The 19965-nt window shown below is 35.0% G+C and overlaps 1 protein-coding gene across 1 annotated transcript; it reads left to right on the top strand.

The window, feature by feature from the left end:
• The first annotated feature begins 1267 nt into the window (after positions 1-1267).
• Positions 1268-3351, top strand: LOC114734729 (probable long-chain-alcohol O-fatty-acyltransferase 1). The gene is made up of 3 exons (XM_028922371.1): positions 1268-1377; positions 1701-1983; positions 3298-3351. Exons 1-3 carry the CDS (start codon positions 1268-1270, stop codon positions 3349-3351), a joined length of 447 nt encoding a protein of 148 aa, XP_028778204.1.
• The last annotated feature ends 16614 nt before the right edge of the window (positions 3352-19965 follow it).

Below are 19965 nucleotides of genomic sequence, written 5' to 3' on the forward strand. Positions count from 1 at the left end.
ATTTTAGTTAGCGCCCATTGAACAAACTTAATTTCCAACAAACCCACAAAATTCTAGAACTTCACTGCACTAACTTTGATAAAAATGGAATTAAATGTTATGAATGAAAAGATAATTATGCCTTTGAAGTATTAAAGAATCATGGGTTCAAACTCTCTTGTCACCTTATTTGGAAAATTTTTTTTCGGCCGTCAGATATTTGACAACAAGCCACTGGAGCTTTGGAGGCAGTTCATATTTCTTTTAAATAAAAAATTGCAAGAGCACAATTGTCTTTTCACTCATAATATTTAATTTTATTTTGATCAAAGCCGATGTAGTGAATTTCAAAATTTTATGGGGATTATTGGAAATTAAGTATGCTTAGTGGGGGCTAATTGAAACAAGCTAAGTGAGCAATGCCCAAATTGGCACATTTTCGTACGAGTTATGTGTTTTGCAACCCAACTCAATTTTTTTAATAGGTTGAATGGGCCGGTGAGGTAAACCCATGGATGTGAGGGTGGATATGTATGTGGCGTGCATATCTGGATTTTAAGTATTTTTCTAAAATTAATCGATTTAAAATTTTAGAGATCAAAACTAAAATAAAATCAAATTATAGTGATTACAGATATCATTAATCCTTTTAAAAAAAGTAAGAAAGAAGGAGTAAAGTTGTATATTATAATACCTCCACTCCTTCTTTCTTACTTTTTTTAAAAGGATTATAATAACTCCAAACTATAGTATAAAATATAGTTTGGAGTTAGATTTTGTTTGAATATAATATCTCAATCTACTTTATTTTTCAAATTAATAATTTTTTTAAAATATCTTTATTGATTGTAAAAGATTTCTATCAAGTGGTAGTTTCAATATATCTAATTAAACGAAGTTAATACATATTTATTACAAATAAGTAATTTAATTAATTTTTTTAATATTTTCAAATTAATTATTTAGTTTCTATATTATGTACCGAAGCTATCATAGACGTAATGAATATTTTTTTTTCAACCATGCATATAATGAATTTGACACCACCTTAAGGCCAATTCAATTAACATCAAATTCATGGGTTACTCTCTCTCCCCCCGCCCCTCTCAGGCGCTCATATTTCAAGTCAACTCGATTGGAAGCAAAACTTTTTCAAACTAAAATAGTCATCATGAAAGAAAACACAGCAAGTCAGCAACCTTACTATATAAATACGCACTAACATTTGGGGGGAGAGAGGAGGGCGGGGTGCAAATTAAATAAAAATGGAGGGTGCTGACTTAACCAAATGTTAGTATCTGTGTGTTACTGCTACGCCATAGCCAAGTTTGTTCCAAAGGGCATTCCTAGACTGTTAGCCTTCTTACCGGTTCATTTACTCTTTCCCTCTCTTCCTCTCTCTCTCCCCCCAATCTATTTAACTTAGGTTCTGTTTGATATGAAATATTGAAAATAAATGATACGGATTAAAATTATAGCTGAGAAAAATCATTATAATAATATTTAGCATCAGTAGTTACTTGTTACATGAGACTAGACAGAAGTAGGATTGGGGAATACTACTTTCGCCCATGGTATTCCCCAATACCACATATATATGTTTGGCTAATCTCATATATCAAATAAGTTCTTATACTAAATATTCTTTTAATAGATTTTCTCAATTTCAATCCTAATTTCTATCTCTAATTTTCAATTTTTACTAAACGGGACCTTTGAAGCTCCATCGCTTTCTTCATTTCACGGATCGCTAACTTCATTTCATGGATCGCTAACTTCAAGCTTCTTCTCTTAGCTTTCCATAAGTCTCCTCTCTCTCTACCTTCTCCCTCCCTCGTCCAGTTTCTCGTCCTCGCCTCATTGCCGGTGATGACGCGCCGTGACAGTTCTGTCAACCAACCTCACAACAGCAAACGCCTCCTTATCATCAGTTATGCTGTCAAAGCTCTGCTTCTTGCTGCTGCCATTACAGCTTACCGTTACACCCATTACTTGCATATCAAGGTTCAAATTTTTCGTTTTCTTTTCTTTGTTTTTTTCCCTCATAAAGGTCTCAAGGTTCAGTTTTGTTTACTTATTGGTCTTGTAACTTGGAAAAAATAGCTGGGAAGGAAAGTGGTTTCGTGCTAAGGATAATGAGCATCAAAATTTGGGCTGTCCAAATATTTATGCTTAATTTTTAAAAGAATTATTTTATTGTACATAAAATCTAAAATAAAAATAATTTCTTGATTGTTAGTCTTTTAAAAAATAATTTTTTATTTGAAAATTATAGTTAGAAACTTTAAATTTGCACTGTTGACATTTTTTTTGCCAAAGACATTATTGACATATTTGAATAGTGCAAATTTCACTATAGCAATAAGCACCATCATTATGATAAGTATTGAAACTGGTTTTATAAAAAGGAGAAGTATTTTGGCCATTTCTAAAATTGAATCCATCTCTTAATCAAAATAATTATGTTTGTATCATATAATTGGGACCGATTTCAGTGCTCTTCACTTGATGAGCATTTTGAATTGTTGAGACTTGATTAAACGATGTAAATTTAATATTTTAATTAATTATTTTTAAATAAATTATGTTTTGAAAAGATGATTGTCAAAAGATTTTTTTTTATTTTAGATTTTATAACATTTTAATAATTATTTTATAAAATAAAAATAAAAAATTTAAATATGGACCATTCAAATTTGGAATGGCTTAAAAGCAATTTTTTAATCGTAATTTACAGAACATGAGGTAATTGTAACGTGCTTATAAGTGCTTATAAACGTGATTCTAAAGAGACTCTAAATTGGTTTGGTCATGTAACCTTTCCTCAAAAGTTGATCTTCGCCATGCTTCTATTTGGGCCTCTCATTGGCTATATGCCATTTGCCACTGATTAGTTGAAAACGCTGAAGAAACTTATCAAGGAACTACATACAAATACGGTCTTTTTGCATGTCAATTAGGGATAACATCTAAATTTAACGTCCAAAAAAACTTTATCCATATTAGTGCCTCAAACTTTGAAGTCCACATTTGTATTCACACACACATATACACCTGGATAACGGTAATAAAACAATTCAATGTAGTTCAGTTAATAAATGGACCAAGAATAGCATCGCTTGCAATATCTGCTGCAGAATCTCTATTAGTACCACAGAACTTAGTGTAACACCAGTTAAATAAACTTCATCACTTGTGCATAATTTTTCACACGAAATTTCTTCTAAGCAAATGTTCTACAACCAACCTGTAGTAAGTCCTAGCTCCATGCCAATGAAAATGTGACAGTGCATTTGTACATCTGTGAAATTATTACAGTGGCTACGATTGATGCTTGATGGTGATCCTGTTTCTAGAGGTACAAGTGTTTAAAGAAAACTTAGGCAGATCAAAGAACCCTTGCTAAAACAATAAAAAAGTACCCTATGGGGTGGGGGGAAAACATCATATAAATTCATACATGTTTAGGATTCTCTATGATGCCTGGATACATGTAAATCAATCCCCCACCTGGCTTCACACATTTAGGACCGGAGAAGTATTATATAAAAGACAGTATCTTATGATACACATGAAACAAGAGAATGAAAAGAAGAATTTAAGAACATGTACAAAATAGAACGATATGCTAAAACTAAGTTGAGTCCTAAGAAGGAGCTAAGCATTTTGGTGATGCCTTGCCGAAAAATGTGATTGGACCTCCAAGAATTATGAATGTTGTGCCAAGAGGGATCTCTCTGACAAAAAGTAGTTTGTGTGAATTGTAAAGAACCAGAGATCTCTTGCATTACCTACTGAGGTGGCCAGACCTTTCCTTTATAATAACAAACACTCAAAAGAAAAGGGATGGAGCATAGCCAACTGAAACACATTTCTATGACTAACTGTAAGCTTTGTGGATGACTAAAATCCTATAGCGAGAATTTTCTAAATTAGAATCTAGTTTAACTGAAATATTTATTTATCAATGGAAAAAGTTATATCATAAGATTTATCTAGTATGAACAATAACAAAAAATGTTCTCACAAAATAGTGTCACAACAAGTTGATGATAAAAGCACATACTCATCACATATTTTTTATAAAAATTCTCACCAATATCATAGAAGTTAAACTCAAACAAGTCATATTCTCATGATACAAGATTCATGAAATTTCTGTGAGAATAGGTCCCTATAGTTTTCTCCCCTTTACATCATAGTTTCACTAGCTATAAAATCAGGTAAAACTATAAGGACCTACTAAGTCTTAATTTCAAACCTCCTAGACACCGTTTAAACGAAAAACATCTCAAATCAAGTCTAAATTCAGGCATTCCCGATATTCGAGATAATATAAGATCAAATATGTCTCCTTTCAGTATTACTTAACAATTTTACAAATGCCGCCTGCTTTCTGTTCATAATTTAGTGCCAATGCCCATTAGCATATGAAAAAACATTGGCCTGCCATCAGACCGGTATATGCAATAATATCTAACAGGACTTGATACTAATTAACATCATTGATAGCAAATGCGCATATTTCGGTGAGATGATGAGAGCATGGAACCCAAAGCAACTTTATTAGTAACAGAGGTACATACAAATTGGAAATTTTCAAACCAAAACACATATTTTGTACATAGTATTTCCTAAAATAGAAATGCAACGAGTAAGAAACATAAAAAGTCAAATCAACAGTAAAACCATTTTCTATCAAACGTCAATTTGCCATATTTAAAATAAGAATAAAAGGGAAATTCAAGGATTAAAGCACACATGCTTATGATTATTTAACCTCAAGCTTCGTTGAATAAAAGAGAAGGAAACAATCAATTGATATATAACCCAAGCATAACTCTCCTAGACCATTCAACCCATAAAATAATCCAACAATGTTGACCAAAAGGAACCAATCATTGTATAAACATTAAGTATAACAAATTAGGATAAGAGTATCTAACCTTGCTTTATTGCTTCAAAACATCACTATCAATCATTTCATAAAGAAGATTCTCTACTTTATCATTCTCACCTTTGTCCGGAAGAGCTTGATGAAGTGTTTTATATGTTATTGAATTAGGAAGGTAGTCATTCTCTTTCATTTTTGGAAGCAAAGTCATGGCTTCATCAAGCAGCCCTTGTCGACAAAGGCCATTGATCATAAGATTATATATGTCAGACATCTAGATGATAACCTTTGTTGACAAGGTATTCAAAAATCTCCCAAGCATCATTTAGTCTATCCCCTTTACACAAGCTATCAATAAGTATGGTATGTGTGTACAAATCAAGCTGAACTCCTTGGCAACCATTTGCTAAAATAATGCAATCCCTTGGTCTAGATTTTGGCTTTTGCAAAGTGTATTTAACAAAAAACTATAAGTGACTACATTAGGGGACACACTATTATCACACATATCATGAACAAGATCCCATATGTATGACATTGTTCCTAATTTGCACATGCCATCAATAAGAGCATTGTAAGTCCACACATCAGGAACCAAGTTTTTGTGACACATTTCTCTAAAGAGACAAATTGCTTCATCAACCATTTTGATCTTACATAATCCATCAATCAATATATTAAAATTAACTACATTAGGTTTCAATCCACTTCGGACTATCTTATCAAATACTTCTTTTAACTCATTAACATTGTTCACCAAACAATGCCTAGCCATTAAAGAATTGTAAGCTACATTATCAGGTTTCTCACCACATTTCGTGCTTGTTTGGGTCTAAGGTTTTCTGGCCCAAACGCAACTTGTTTTTACATTAAGCTTGATTGGAAAATCATGGGCTGTTTGGGAGGACTGTTGGGGGATTTGATATGGGACCAAAAGGTAGATGTAAACATACGTTTTGGATAAGCTAATATGACGAGCTTATTCAAACTGAAACTAAGCTTATGGACCGTTAGAGAATTAATTAATATGTCAGATTGGTTGTTAATTCCTCACTCCTCATTATTCTCGCATAATTCTCCCATTTCTTCATTCCTTCCTTTGACATTGAAAGGGTCGTCGCTAGACAGAAGTTAAGCCATCTCCTCTGTCACTTGCACCGTCGCCTCCGCGACTTGCACGGTCACCTCTGCCATGCTAGCTTCGTTTGCTCTCTGCTGTGAGGTTCGTCTGGTTTGGGTGATCTCTTCCTCTTTCATCACTTCTCAAAATGTCTTTGAGCTTCCAATTTGCCATTACCCCCGTTGAAGCCGTGGTCACCGCCATCTTAGCTCTATATTTGGGTTGTGCGTGGACATCTTCGACTCCCAGCAAAACACACCGTCTAATCTACCTCTGCCACGCTTCATTGTCGCTAATCTGGTACAGTAAGCAGGATCTCTGTTTTCTCTAATCTGTGTTGATTGCATGTAATAGCCTTCTGAACTATTGATTTTTATTAGTTATGTGGAGTTGATCTGATGTAATCAAAGTATGGATTTTCTTGGTAGAAACTGTAGTTGTTGGGATTTTGTCTAAGCTTGGCTTTGTCGACATTCTTCCCTGTGTTCTTCCCCATGTTTTGTCTTCCCTCCGGTTGCCTGTGTAGTTTCTTCCCTGTTCCGATTTCGGCTTTCTCCTTGCAAGTAGAAACATGATGATATTTTGTTTTCTTTTTTTCTATTTTTTTCAATACAAAGATTGCCATCACTCGGTCATTAAGTACCAAGCAGAAACAGGACGATGATAACATGTTAAGCTCTGGACTTTGATTCACAGGTTTTTTCAAATCACTGATATTTACCGATAAGAGAATTTGTGTGCATGTATTACATATATAAATTTACATGTCCGCAGCCAAGCAATTGCAATTATGGTACATGGATAGATTTTTAAAGTAGGCTTGATCACACTTTAATCATTATGACCAAAACAAAATAAAGGAAAAGTGTACCTAATTGTAAAACCAGAAATATCCCATCCACTGATCCATGTTTATGACCTTGTAATCACTTTGAGTCTGCAATAATCAATTATGCAAACCTTTAACATATTTATCCCTTTCCTTTTCATTTTAACTAGTCTAACTGGCTTCAACATTAGAAGGAAATAAATAAGGCGTCCATGAAAAATAAAATAACCAAAGAGTTTGTGCAGTTCATTTCTCCCCTGGTTTAATATCTCATTTGAAAAGGAAACAAACATTCTGGTTGATATTCTCACTTTATTTCATTGATTAATGAAATGCATAAATTAATTTTTGTCCCCAATCAAATGGTTCGTCATCAATAATTTTGTGCAATTAATGAAATGCATAAATGTGTCTTTATTGCTTTGATGTGTGTAATTTTTTGTGATTATTGGTTGTTGTTTGGTTGCTTGAGTTAGTCTTGTATTTATTATTTTGGATAGAAAAATGGATCATGATAAAGAAAAAGCGACATGGGATCCTTACATGACTAAAATTTTTATCAATGTTTGTGCCGAGCAAATATTACAAAAGGAACACCAAGGAATATCATTTACAAGGCCTGGTTAGACCCAAATTGAAAAGAATTTTAAGAAAAGGAGCAGGAAAAATTATGACGAGAAACAAATAAAGAATAGATTTGACATATTAGAAAAGATTGAAAGTTGAGGGAATCACTGATGTTTGGAGAGACTAGTATAGGTTATGATGCAGTCGCAAATAAGGTGTTGGCCTCCGATGAGTGGTATCAACAAAAATTAATGGTAATTATTTCACTACAAAAAATTGGACTTTCAGCGGTGACAAATAAAGTCGCTGCTAAAAATATGACTTTTAGTGGTGACAAGAAGTGTCGCCTCCAAAAGTCAGGCCTTTTAGCAGCGACAAGAATGTCGCTGCAAAAAAAGTAGTAATGGCAGTGACTTCTTATTGTCGTTGCCATAGGTGTAGCTTTCAATGGCGATAAAATCTGCCACCACTGAAAGGTGCACCTATGGCGGTGACAAAAGTGGTCGCTATTGAAAGTGTACACTTTCAGTGGTGACTAAACTGGTCACCACAGAATGCCTTTTCAGTGGCGACTATTTGTCGCCACTGAATATTACTTTCAGTGGTGACACTGTTTGTCGCCGTTGAATATTGCTTTCAGTGGCAACACTATTTGTTGCTGCTGAAACCGGGTTTCAATGGCGACAAATAGTTGTTACTGAATCTTCATTCAGTGGCTACACTGTTTGTCACTGTTGAAAGCTGCTGAAACACCCTATTGTTGCCGCTGAAAGTTTTTCACATTTTTTTATCATTTTTATTTTTTGTAAAAGTTTATATTATAATCTTTTATTTATGTAATTAAGTAACTTTGATAATTATTGTTTTTTTATGTATTATTGTATTAGAGAGAGACTAAAAGAAAGATAATGTAGTGTTTGAGTGAGAAAGGGAGAGAAAGAAAGTTTGGAATGTGTATAAAAGACATATACTATAATTAAATGTTTGAGAGATGGAATAGAAAAACATTATGGGTGGGAGAGAAATGAGGTGGAGGCATGCATGAGAAAGTATGTAAGTTTGGGTGATGGGGAAAGTAGTGAAGGATAGAGTGTGTGTGAGAAGTAGATGTAAATATAATTAGAAGAGAGATAGATTGTGTGTGTGAGAGAGAAGGACACTATAATTGAAAGATATAACACAATTAAATATATGAGGGAGATTATTATAATTAAATTAGTGTGAGCATACTTAATTGACATAATAATATTTGATTATGAACATATGTATGAGAGGATTGAGAAATAAAATTATTGAAGGAGATAATATAATTAATTAAAATATGTTTGAGAGATATAGTTAATAAAATAATGTATATATTTAATTAAATATTATTACTATTTATATTTTTTTATTTAAAATGTGATTAATTAAGTTTTATAAAACATATACGGTTGTATATTATATATATTTTCTTGCCTAATGATTTCAAAAAAATTCAATAGCTTGGTTGGCCGTGTTTGTTTGTTACAATCTAGAGGTCCCATGTTCGAGTCTGATGAATGCCCCATTGATTTTTCACACATTCATTTTGGCTCAAAAAGGTTAAAAATAGCCAAACTATCATCTGGCTGGTTCAAACAGAGACCTAGTGAAAGTTAGCATCCCTTGCCAGTGAAGCCACATATGTTTTTGCTAAGGCTGGTGGATTGTTTTTATATATAAACTTTGTCATTTTGAAACCAAAAACAATTTGTTAACTCGCCCTATCTTCTGAAAATTTCAGTTTTCCCTCTCACATACTAACCAGCACCGCACAAATCTAAACAAAGCTCTGAGCATCTGAAACTCCAGCTCGTGTTTAGTCCATCACTTTCAGCGTCCTTTCTTGTCATCATCTATGTAGGTGCGCGGGTCATCTTCTTCGCTTGAAGTCTTGTGGTGCTATATTTTTTCCCTTCCCTGTTCTGCATTTGTAGATCTTTTTTTTCCTTTCCTTTGATGTGATCAATTTTGTGTTTTTTTTAAATCTCCTTCTAGATTTAATGGCTGTCGTGTGTATATGTGGAGGAATATATTATAGAATCCTATTTCATTTTGAAACCTTCCAGTGCCTGATTAGAGATGGGTCTGTCCGAAAATGGTTCCTTAAACATAATATCGTTAAATCTATTCAATCATGGTGGGGGGAGATAAGCATGGTTTATAATGATATGCATGTGAGTGTAGAATGGATGAAATCTCGTACATATGGAAGGAGGGCCATAGTTGTTGATTGTTGAATCCGTGTGCCTAACGCCACATACCACTCCTTCCTCTGACAAACCCCCCCTCATTCATGTGTGCACTCTACATTTATGTATTTTATTTAAATCCTGTGATTTCAAACATTATTATTCGTGATTAATGCATTAGTCCATATAACATAGTATTTTATTGCGACCTCAGTTTAGGCACATACATAAATTTCGCCCTTTGTTCTAGTGTAATTCTCATTACATAAGGCTACTCCTTCCCACTCTTGTCCTGTCCCAACTTGTCTGGTTTCTTAATATTTAAGTACACTAAAAACTTGATAACCAGTTCGGCTAAGCTATTTAGGTTTTGTCCTCAGTATGAATACCTGCTCGGACTATTGTGTAGGGCTTTCCTAAAGTTTCAACTTCACGAGCAATGGGAGTTGAATTTTGAATGTTTCATAGTATTTTTGTTTATGAAATTCAGAAGAAAAAAATCCCTGTTTATAAATTTCAATAATCAAAAGAACCTAATATATTTTCATAGTAGGAAATAAGGGGATTCCTATCAATTGTTAGAGACAGCCCGTGGGGGACAAGGAGCAAGGTATCACACAGCTCATTCATATCAGTTGTTAGTATTGGTGAGAAAGACATTGTTTTCTTTTTTTTCCCTTTATCTTTTTTTCTTCTTTATTATTTTTGTGGATAAGATGTGGATATTGCTCAAGGATGTTGAATTTTAGTTGGTTGGAGGGGTTGAGAACATTTACTTGGCATGTATTCCCCAGTAATTTTTTTTAATAATGATTTTCCCAACAATTTTTTATACATCAATAAATTAAAATTGCCTACATTTAATTAATGACTCTTGCTTATATGTCTATTGTCTCCATATGCTCAAAGCAACACATAATTGATATGTGCGCATCAGGCTTATGATTTTTCAAATAATTAATTTAAGGTCATTCTGTAAGCTCTATATTATTAATATTTATTTATTTAATTAATTTACAGGTACACACGCACACAAGCACGTGTCAATGTTAAATTTGAACTTGAGAATTCACCTATACACGTAACTTGAATTCGGTGTACATATTATTCTGTACTAATCATGCTTGTATACATAAGTTTATGTAATTTATATCTATTTTTTCAAAGAAATTAATGAAAAATTGGCTAGGTGAATGTCACGATAGAGACATATATGCAATCTTATGTATTATACATAAGCTGTATTGCAAAACGCTATTCCTGAATTGGGAAGGAAGCTTAGTAAAAATACAATATATTTGAGTTTTTTCTGTAGACTTGTTTTATCGTAATTTCATGATTGAACATGCCTCTTGTTAAATCTCAAGTGGTTCCATATAGTTTGTGTAGATGTTTGGGAGAAGGAGTAAAGCCAAGTTTATATTATATTATAGATGTACCATTATTAGGCGAGAGATGCTAAACTTTAAACGTGCACAATTAGCTAACACTTCCCTACAAGTACAGTGACAGGGATGAGCATAAAAGCATGAAAATGAATTAAGCCATGCTATTTACTTGAAGTTTTTGCATGATTAAAATGTATTCAACATGCTTGGAAATGGGACAATAATATATCTATATTGTGTTGCTTCTTTAAAAATGAAGATATGAATATTATGTGTCAAAAATCAAATTGCAGACAAAAGCTGTTTTTCTGGGCTAACTAAGACGCTCACACCTCATGAAACTGATTGGATATTGCTGCAAAAAAGAACACAGGCTTTCTGGTCTATGAATATCTGCCTAAAGGCAACTTAGAGAATCAGCTCTTCAGAAGTAAGATGCATATATATATATATATCATATATAATTTCCTTTCTTGATCAACTCAAACTTATTCATTTCTATTTATTTATTGCACTCTAATATTTATTGTTTTTTCCTATCTTATATTAATCTTCAAACTTTTATGAAATAGAAATGGATAAAAGTTGGTTAGATACTAAAGACAGAGGCAACCTAACATACATCAAAGGAGTAGATAGTTTTCTCGAATGGGCTTTTACTCAGAATGGAGTGATAAGTAAAATATGTTGTCCTTGTAAAAAATATATGAATGTTATATTCAAAGCGAGAAAAGATGTCAGGGTTGACTTATTGAGTAAGGGTTTTTCAGATAGTTATAAGGTGTGGGACTTGTATGGGGAAATCATTAGATGTCCAAGTAATTATGAGACTTCAAGTACAGCAGTAGAACATGATACTTATGAGGAGGAGAACTTTATAAGGATGGTATGTGGTGCATATAATGTCCCTCCTATGAATGATATGAACAATGATTTAAATGAGAATAAAGAGCCTAATATGCATGCCAAAAGGTTCTACGACTTGTTAAAAGATGCAGAGACAGAGCTTTATCCAGGTTGTGACAAGATGTCAAAATTGCCTTTTATTGTAAAATTGCTTCAATTAAAGTGCCTTAACCATTGGAGCAATAAATCCATGGATGCACTATTGGCCCTATTAAAAGATGTTCTCCTAGAAGGGGCTTTAGTGCCAAACTCATTCTATGAAGCTAAAAAGATAATTTGTGATTTGGGTTTAGATCATAATAAAATTGATGCTTGTGGAAATGATTGCATATTATACTAGGGGAAACATGCAAATGAAGAATCATGTCCTAAGTGCAAGATGCTTAGATGGAAGTTGAATAGGCAAAAAGGAAAAAAAATTTCCTAGAAAGTCTTAAGGCATTTTCTGATAACACCTAGGCTACAAAGGCTTTATATGGCAAGAGACACTGCTAAAGAAATAAGGTGGCATAAGGAGAAACACACAAGTGATGGTATATTGAGACATCCAGCTAACTCTGTTGCTTGGAAACACTTCGATCAACAATATCCTAGCTTTTCTACTGATCCAAGAAGTGTTAGATTAGGTTTGGCAAGTGACGGATTTCAACCTTTTGGGAATATGAGTGCCAATCATAACATTTGGCCTGTAGTTTTGGGACCATATAATTTGCCACCATGGCTTTGCATGAAAAGCCCATACTTTATGATGACACTTCTTATTCCTAGTCCAAAGTGTCCAGGTAATGAAATAGATATTTACTTACAACCAATGATTGAGGAGCCGAAACAATTGTGGGAAGTAGGGATGCAAACATATGATGCATTTTCTCAATCAAATTTTATTATGTATGCAGCAGTGTTGTGGACAATAAATGACTTTCCTGCGTATGGAAATCTTTCAGGATGGTCACCTAAAGGCAAGTTGCATGCCCTTGTTGTCACAAAAACACACATTACATTTCATTAAGGAGCAAGTTATCTTACATGGGTCATGGGTTATAGGCGCTTTCTTCCACAAAATCACCCATAGCGCAAAGATGCAAAATCATTTAATGGGAAAGAAGAACTCAGGGCTCCACCAATTCTATTAACTGGAGACGAAGCACAATGCAATTAGAACAATTGGGTAATATGTCATTTGGAAAAGGCCAAAAACAAAAGCGCCCTATAGATAGTAAGGCTTATAATTGGAGGAAAAGAAGCATTTTTTCCCAATTACCTTATTGGAAAAATTTGTTGATATGACATAATCTTGATATGATGCATATAGAAAGAAATGTTTATGATAATCTTGTGTCGACGGTGATGGATTTAGTTGGAAAGACAAAGGACACATTAAAAAGAAGGTATGATTTGGTGGACTTGGGCATTAGGAGTAATTTACACCCGATTAAGAATAGTAATGATGTTTATAAGCCTCCTGCTCCTTATATATTGTCCCCTGAAAAGAAACAATCCCTTTGCAAATTCTTGGCTAACTTAAAGGTACCTGATGCTTTTGCATCTAATATCTTAAGGTGTGTCAACATTTATGAGCAAAAAATATTTGGTTTGAAGTGTCATGATCACCATGTGCTATTGCAGGAAATATTTCCAATTGCAATACGTGGGTTATTACCTCCCCAAGTATGTGAAGTTGTGAACCAATAATACAATTGGGAAGATTTTTTAAAAATTTTTGTTCAAAGTGTTTAACATGTGAAGAACTTAACAAAATTCAAAGTCAAATAGAAATAACTTTGTGCAAGTTAGAGACCATATTCCTACTGTCCTTTTTTGACGTAATGGTTCACTTGCCTATACACTTAGCAGGAGAGGCAAAAGTTGGTGGGCCAGTTCAATATCGTTGCATGTACCCTGTAGAAAGGTAATTCGGTTTAACAAGGTTACTTTCCAATTATATTTATAATCCATCATTTAAAACTATTCAATAAGGCTTGACTTTTTATTGTAGGTATTTGTGAACTCTCAAGTCATATGTTGGCAATAAGGCTCAACCTGAAGGATCAATTGCAGAAGGATATTTGGCAGATGAAAGTCTAACTTTTTGTTCACAATACTTGAAAGGCATTCCTACCAAATTTAATGTGCAGCATCAGAATGATGACATCAATGATAATCATATCAGTAATGAGCTTTCATTGTTCAAGAAACGCGGTGAAGCTAAAGGACATTTTGAGTCAATCTCTCTTTCTTATGAAGAGTATTGTCAAACAAGAATGTATGTGCTCCAAAATTGTGAAGAAACTTAGCCATTCATAGTGTAACATCCTTATTTTTATCTAGTATTTGATTAAATTTATAAATAAATAGATTTTAGTATTAAGTTAATAAAAATTTAGATATAGGCAAATTATTATTATTATTATTATTTTAATAATGTTTTTGTCTGTGAGTGTGTGCGTGAATGTGTGTGTGGATGATATTCTAGAAAATTATATCATGGTATAGAAGTCTCACATCGACTAATCATTAAAGTGAAGGAGCTTGAGAAGCTATATATAGGAGGTAGTGGATGGAGCTTGAAGTGAGTAAATAATTTTTGCACATATCTGAGGTAGTCTCAAAAAAGTTCTAGTTTAACCGTTGGATCGGCCTAAAATTTGGTCAACCCATTTGGGACATCCAAATCGTTAATTTCAATGGTTGGATTGTCATTTTGATCCCCAAGTTACAAGTTATTAGGTACGTTTTTAAATTATTTTTTTAGATTTAGCAATAGAGTCCTAAATAGTAAATTAGCATTTTAAAGTTCGTTCACCGTTAGATTGAGCTATAATTTGGAGGATAGTATCATGATAGATAAAAAATTAAATTCCACTGTCAGATTAAGGGTTTAACGTCTATAATGAGAATAACTTGGCTCGTATTAAATCTATTTATCTAAGCCATTCGAAGATAGAACATAAGTTATAAATTTACAGTTTGTCTAGTTACGTTATGAATTTGATGATTCGAATAATATAATCTAATAATTAAAGGATATTTAAGCAAGAAAAATTTAGGAATTGAGTCTAAATCATATATGTGTTCTCATTCCAAACCTTAGAGAAATGTCTTTTAGGCTAGAATTCTGAGTAAAAATTAAAGCTTTTAGAGGAGGAGTTAGAGGCTAGAATTTTGTGAGTAGCCTACTCTAATACTATAGAGATAACATTTTAATCTCGCTTATAGATATAAACTCTATTGTGGCATTTTTGAGGTTAGACTTTGGTTGTATTTGACTGTTAGTTGGGAGACCAGGTAACTAAATTTCTATCTGTCACATGCTCTAGTATGAAGTTGGTGTGATTTTATAACTAATTCTATAAAAGTATATTATGTTTTGTATGAACTTCTTGTGGGATGCTATTTTAAAAGGGATTGACATAGTTTGTATTACAAGAAATTGGTGATCATGATTATGATGTGTTATTATGAAATTCAGTTGATTATGCATATAAATGTGTCATTTTGAACCCTGTGCATCTATTTTGGGTGGGAAAAAGAGATAATTGGAGTTATTGAGATTCATATACTTGCCACGTGGTATTGGCCTCCATACGGAGCTCTATGGTTGGTTGCTATTATTGTCCCACTAGTTCTTCGAGGGACTACGACACCCTACTAATTCTTCGAGGGGGGACCCATAGTCCATCGAGTGCTCTGTGATCTTTGGCTGGTCCACATCACTCGTGCGGTGAGCTTGTCAGAGTTGCCAGTCAAATTGGAAGAACTTAGCCCATGGGTACAGTTAGTAGAAATAAGGAAGATATAAGGATGGATTTGGGTTCAAGAATTGTATATGACATGAGATATTCATTGATATTTATATCTTTTAAATAAATGAAACGTATGTTATTTCTTTTAAAATGTATCAACTGCATAAGATTAGTGGAAATATTTGTCTTATATGATTATTGTGAGTTTAAATGTTAAATAGATGTCTAGCAACTATTGTTAACTGTGTGTATCCTACCTGACACCTCGCTAGCCCATGCTAGGGTGTTATAAGTAGGAATTTAGTTACTGAGACGTTGTCTTTGTAACATCCTAAGTTTTATCGGGTTTTAATGGCCTCCTTTGGGTTGATTTTGAGGATAGATTAGCAATTTAATCTTGATTTGAGGTATGTTGGAGGTATAGGTGAACGTACCCCTCTCAGGGTATGTTCGCCGCGGCGAAGTTTACTTCGCCGCGGCGAACCGGGAGTTCCTAGTAGGCTATGTCTTTCGGGCAGGTTTGGCCGCGGCGAAGTCTTGGGGACGCCGCGGCGAAGTTGTTCAGGTGAGCGAGGCTTCCCTCTCGGGAAGGTTTCGCCGCGGCGAAGGTAGGGTATGCCGCGGCGAAGTTCTTCTGGGCGAGTGAGAGTTTCCTCTCGGGAAGCTTTCGCCGCGGCGAAGTCGGTTTTTCAGGCGAGTAATCCCTCTCGGGATTAGTTCGCCGCGGCGAAGATGGAGTTCGCCGCGGCGAAAGGTCGCGATTTTATATAATCGCTGGAGGGTTCAGATGTGCGAAAATTGGAAAATCTGAAGGAGGAGAGAGAAGCTCTGCTAGGGTTTCGTGGAGGAGGCTTGAGAAAGGCATTTCTAAGGATCCATTACCTCAAGTAAGTGATTTTAACCTCTAATCTTCTTTCTTTCTTAGAATTACTTGGAATTTCTGAGGATTTTTAGTGGAACCCTAGATTTTCTAAGTTGTGATTGAACTGAGGTTTTTGACCGATTGTTTTGGGTTTAATTGATTGCATTAGGTTAGTTTAAGTTTTTAATCGGTGTAGTTTTCTTGGATTTAAAGAATCTTGAGTTTTGGAGTTAGGGTTTGTGGAATTGGATGATTTGGGATTGAGGATGATAATGTAGGGATTGAATTTGAGTTTTGTGAATTGGGTTATGTTAAGGAGGGTTAAATTGGATGTTTAATCGGTTTAGATTTGTTGTTGGAACCTTAATTGCTCAAATGAGATGTTGGAGGTCGAATGCCTATAGTGGGTCCTTGAGGTTTGAACTATAATTGATGCTTAGAAGGAGACTTGATGTTTTAATAGACTTTGAGGACTTTGGAGTGTTGTTTTGATAGTTATACCCTTTGAGTTGGGTAGAGTTTTGATGGGAGATAGGAATTTTGTGTCCCCAAGTGTGTTTTTGGCCACATTATTAGTTTGAAAGCTACTATATGATGGTTGTGTGTTTGTGTGCTTGTGTAGACTGGTTGTGAGTCTTGGTGGTGCATGGGGCCACATCGTTGGTTTGTTATTCCTTGCTCAGGCGAGAGGTAACCACTTTCCAATCCTTAGTACTTGCTTCTGTGGTATCGTGAGTAGATTTGTGTTTTGTGCTCCAAATAGTAATTGTGTTCGAATTATATGTTGTATATAAAAATGGAAAACCGTCTTGTGGGGTTTGGACTTATGATGAATGAAATTGTGGAATTGTGAAAGATATGCCACTGAATGAGATTAATTGTGAAGTGATTATTACTCTTGATTATGATTTGAGCATGATGCATTAATTGGGAAATTTGGTGAGAGTTGTCTGTTACTACCACGTGGTAAGGCCTCCATTAATGCATGATGGTTGGCTCTTTACGTCCCCCATAGTGAGGGATAGGCCTTCGGGCTCATTACGTCCCCCAGAGTGAGGGATAGGCCTTTATGGCTCCTTACGTCCCCCATAGTGAGGGATAGGCCGGGTTCGGCTCCTGAAAATCCCCCAAAGTGAGGGATTTGGTTGATGGGATTGCATCATTTCACTTGTATAAATTGTTGTGGCTATCATTATGTATTATTTGTGAACTGCCCCACTTGACACCTCACGAGCACCTATTTAGTAGTACCTAGTATTGGAAAGGCTGGTTACTGGGACTTTGTCTCACCCCGTGGTTTACAATGTTTTCAGGTGAAGGCTCTAGGCGTGTGCCTTCGGGAAGAGACGCGGAGGCTTGAGCTTGGTTAGCTTTAGGCCTCTAGCTTTATTTATGTATGGATAGTTGTATATTGCCACAGCTAGGGTTTTCTTGAAATATTCTGATTCCCGGCCTTATTGTAAATTGGAGAATACATTATCTACTCGTTTTGTTGGCCGGAGGCCATTGCTATGGTTTTATGGAACTTGGTTTACTTGGTGGAAAACCTATTTGGATGGGCTATCTTGATGTATGTGTTACCCGGGTCGGAGACTCGGAGGCCCAGTGATTGTGGTTGATTGATGATAGTTGCATGCAACTGCATTTGAGGTGGAACCAAGTTTTAAATGTTAATTTTCTAAAATCACGCAATTTCTTTCTACTATGGTAGTTGTTGTACATCTTTCTTTTTTCTACCATAGTAGTGGTCTTATGAAAAGTATTGACGTTTAAGTAAACAGGGTTTTACAGTCTTACTCCCGTTGCTTTACCATTTTCAGTAAACAATACATTTGCAGGACCTTCAGGGAAGACTCCTAAGGCTCTATAGCTGTAGCTGACAGTGTAGAGCTTCTGGACCTTATTTTTGCAATCTTTTTGTATATTGCCACGCATCAAGACTGCATTCATTTGGGACTTACTTTACCTTTTTATATTTTTATGTCGTTTGACTTAGTGAACGTATTATACCTTCTATCTTTGGTTTATTTTTGTCTGAACATTTGACTAGAGTGCTGGTAGTAGACCCGAGGCCCTTAGATTGCATGTGATTGAATTATTGTGGATCCACAATATGATAATAGCAATTTTTACAAGTTTAGTTGTTGCTAGTAATGACTATATAGTCAAATCTGAATTGCTATTATAATTTATTGAGGTGTGTTGTTTTATAACCTTGTTAGCTGTGATTACAAATATAGGTTATTCATTTTCTAAGCATGATAGCCTTAATTGAGGTTGAAATGCTTTTCTATCATGGATAGCCTTAGTGATGTGATTGCTCCTAAATAACCATGATAGGGTATGTTTACTAGTTTTAGTCCTTTCTATCATGGTTAGTTCTAGTTAGTAAGTAGCGATGTTACATTTTGGTATCAGAATCATCTGTTTTTTCTTTTCGTGATTTTGAATTGCTTCTTGTATGCATATAGTGGTAATATACGTAATGGCATAAACTTTCCTGAAATGTTCTTAGTTTTCTCGTGTCTTCTTTTGTTTGGTTGTATTCATGGGTTCTATCCTTAGTGGGGAGAATGGCAAGACCACGAAGGACTGAACCCATAGTAGAGGAGGCTTCTTCTCCGGAACAACCTCTTAATCAACCTAATGATCAACTAACTAAGTAACCTCAATCGCAGAATAACGAGGTTCTACTGACACAGTTACGACAAGTAATGATTGAAGTCGTGGAAGAAAGGCTTAGGAATCTGGAGGAGGATATAATGGGAAAAAGAAATTCAGAGATCAGAGCAGAGGGAAACCTAGTGCTCTAAGTGCTGGGAGCGGGAAAGAAACTGTCCAATAAACTTCGCTAGTGGATGTTTCAATGAAAACAGTATGGAAAGATGTGAGCCGTCATAATTCCCTGATATTTAAGGGTGACATGAATCCAGTTGAGGCTAAAGGTTAGATAGATAAACTGGAGACCATTTTCAGAGCTGCCACTTGCACTACTCAGCATAAGGTGCAAGTAGCTATTGTGCTGTTAGAGGGACAAGCTAAGCGCTAGTGGGAAAGTGTGAGCCCAACTGATGACTCACAAGTTACTAGGGATGAATGCAAGAGGATGTTCTTCTATCACTATTTCCCGCTTGCCCTACATCAAGACAAGGAATCAAAGTTCTTTGCCTTGCAACAAAACAATATGCATGAAGATGACTTCATCCTAAGTTTATAGACCTGTCTAAATATGTGACATTGTTGCAGAGGGATGAGGACTCAGGTTGGATGGCTAGGCAATTATGAGAAAGAGCTAGACCAGACTTGAAGCAACAACTGGCCCTGGTTCCAGTGACTGATTTTGGAGATATGTGTACCAACCTTCAAGTTGCAGCTAGACGGACTCATGAGGCTGAGGAGGCTCGTAGAAGGGATTCTCAAGAGCGGTTTTCCTCATACCTTGGACCAACTGGAGGGGTTAGTAA

Source organism: Neltuma alba, unplaced genomic scaffold (genome assembly GCF_004799145.2).
Source record: "Neltuma alba isolate B1F8T4 unplaced genomic scaffold, ASM479914v2 tig00013131_pilon, whole genome shotgun sequence".
Lineage (NCBI taxonomy): Eukaryota > Viridiplantae > Streptophyta > Magnoliopsida > Fabales > Fabaceae > Neltuma > Neltuma alba.

What these genes read in the sequence shown, in the direction of transcription:
- LOC114734729 (XM_028922371.1), top strand. Translation starts at nt 1,268, where the DNA reads ATGTTAGTATCTGTGTGTTACTGCTACGCCATAGCCAAGTTTGTTCCA. An exon ending in CTCTTTCCCTCTCTTCCTCT is followed by an intron (nt 1,378 to 1,700) that starts CTCTCTCCCCCC and finishes GGACCTTTGAAG; the next exon opens with CTCCATCGCTTTCTTCATTT. An exon ending in CCCATTACTTGCATATCAAG is followed by an intron (nt 1,984 to 3,297) that starts GTTCAAATTTTT and finishes AAATTATTACAG; the next exon opens with TGGCTACGATTGATGCTTGA.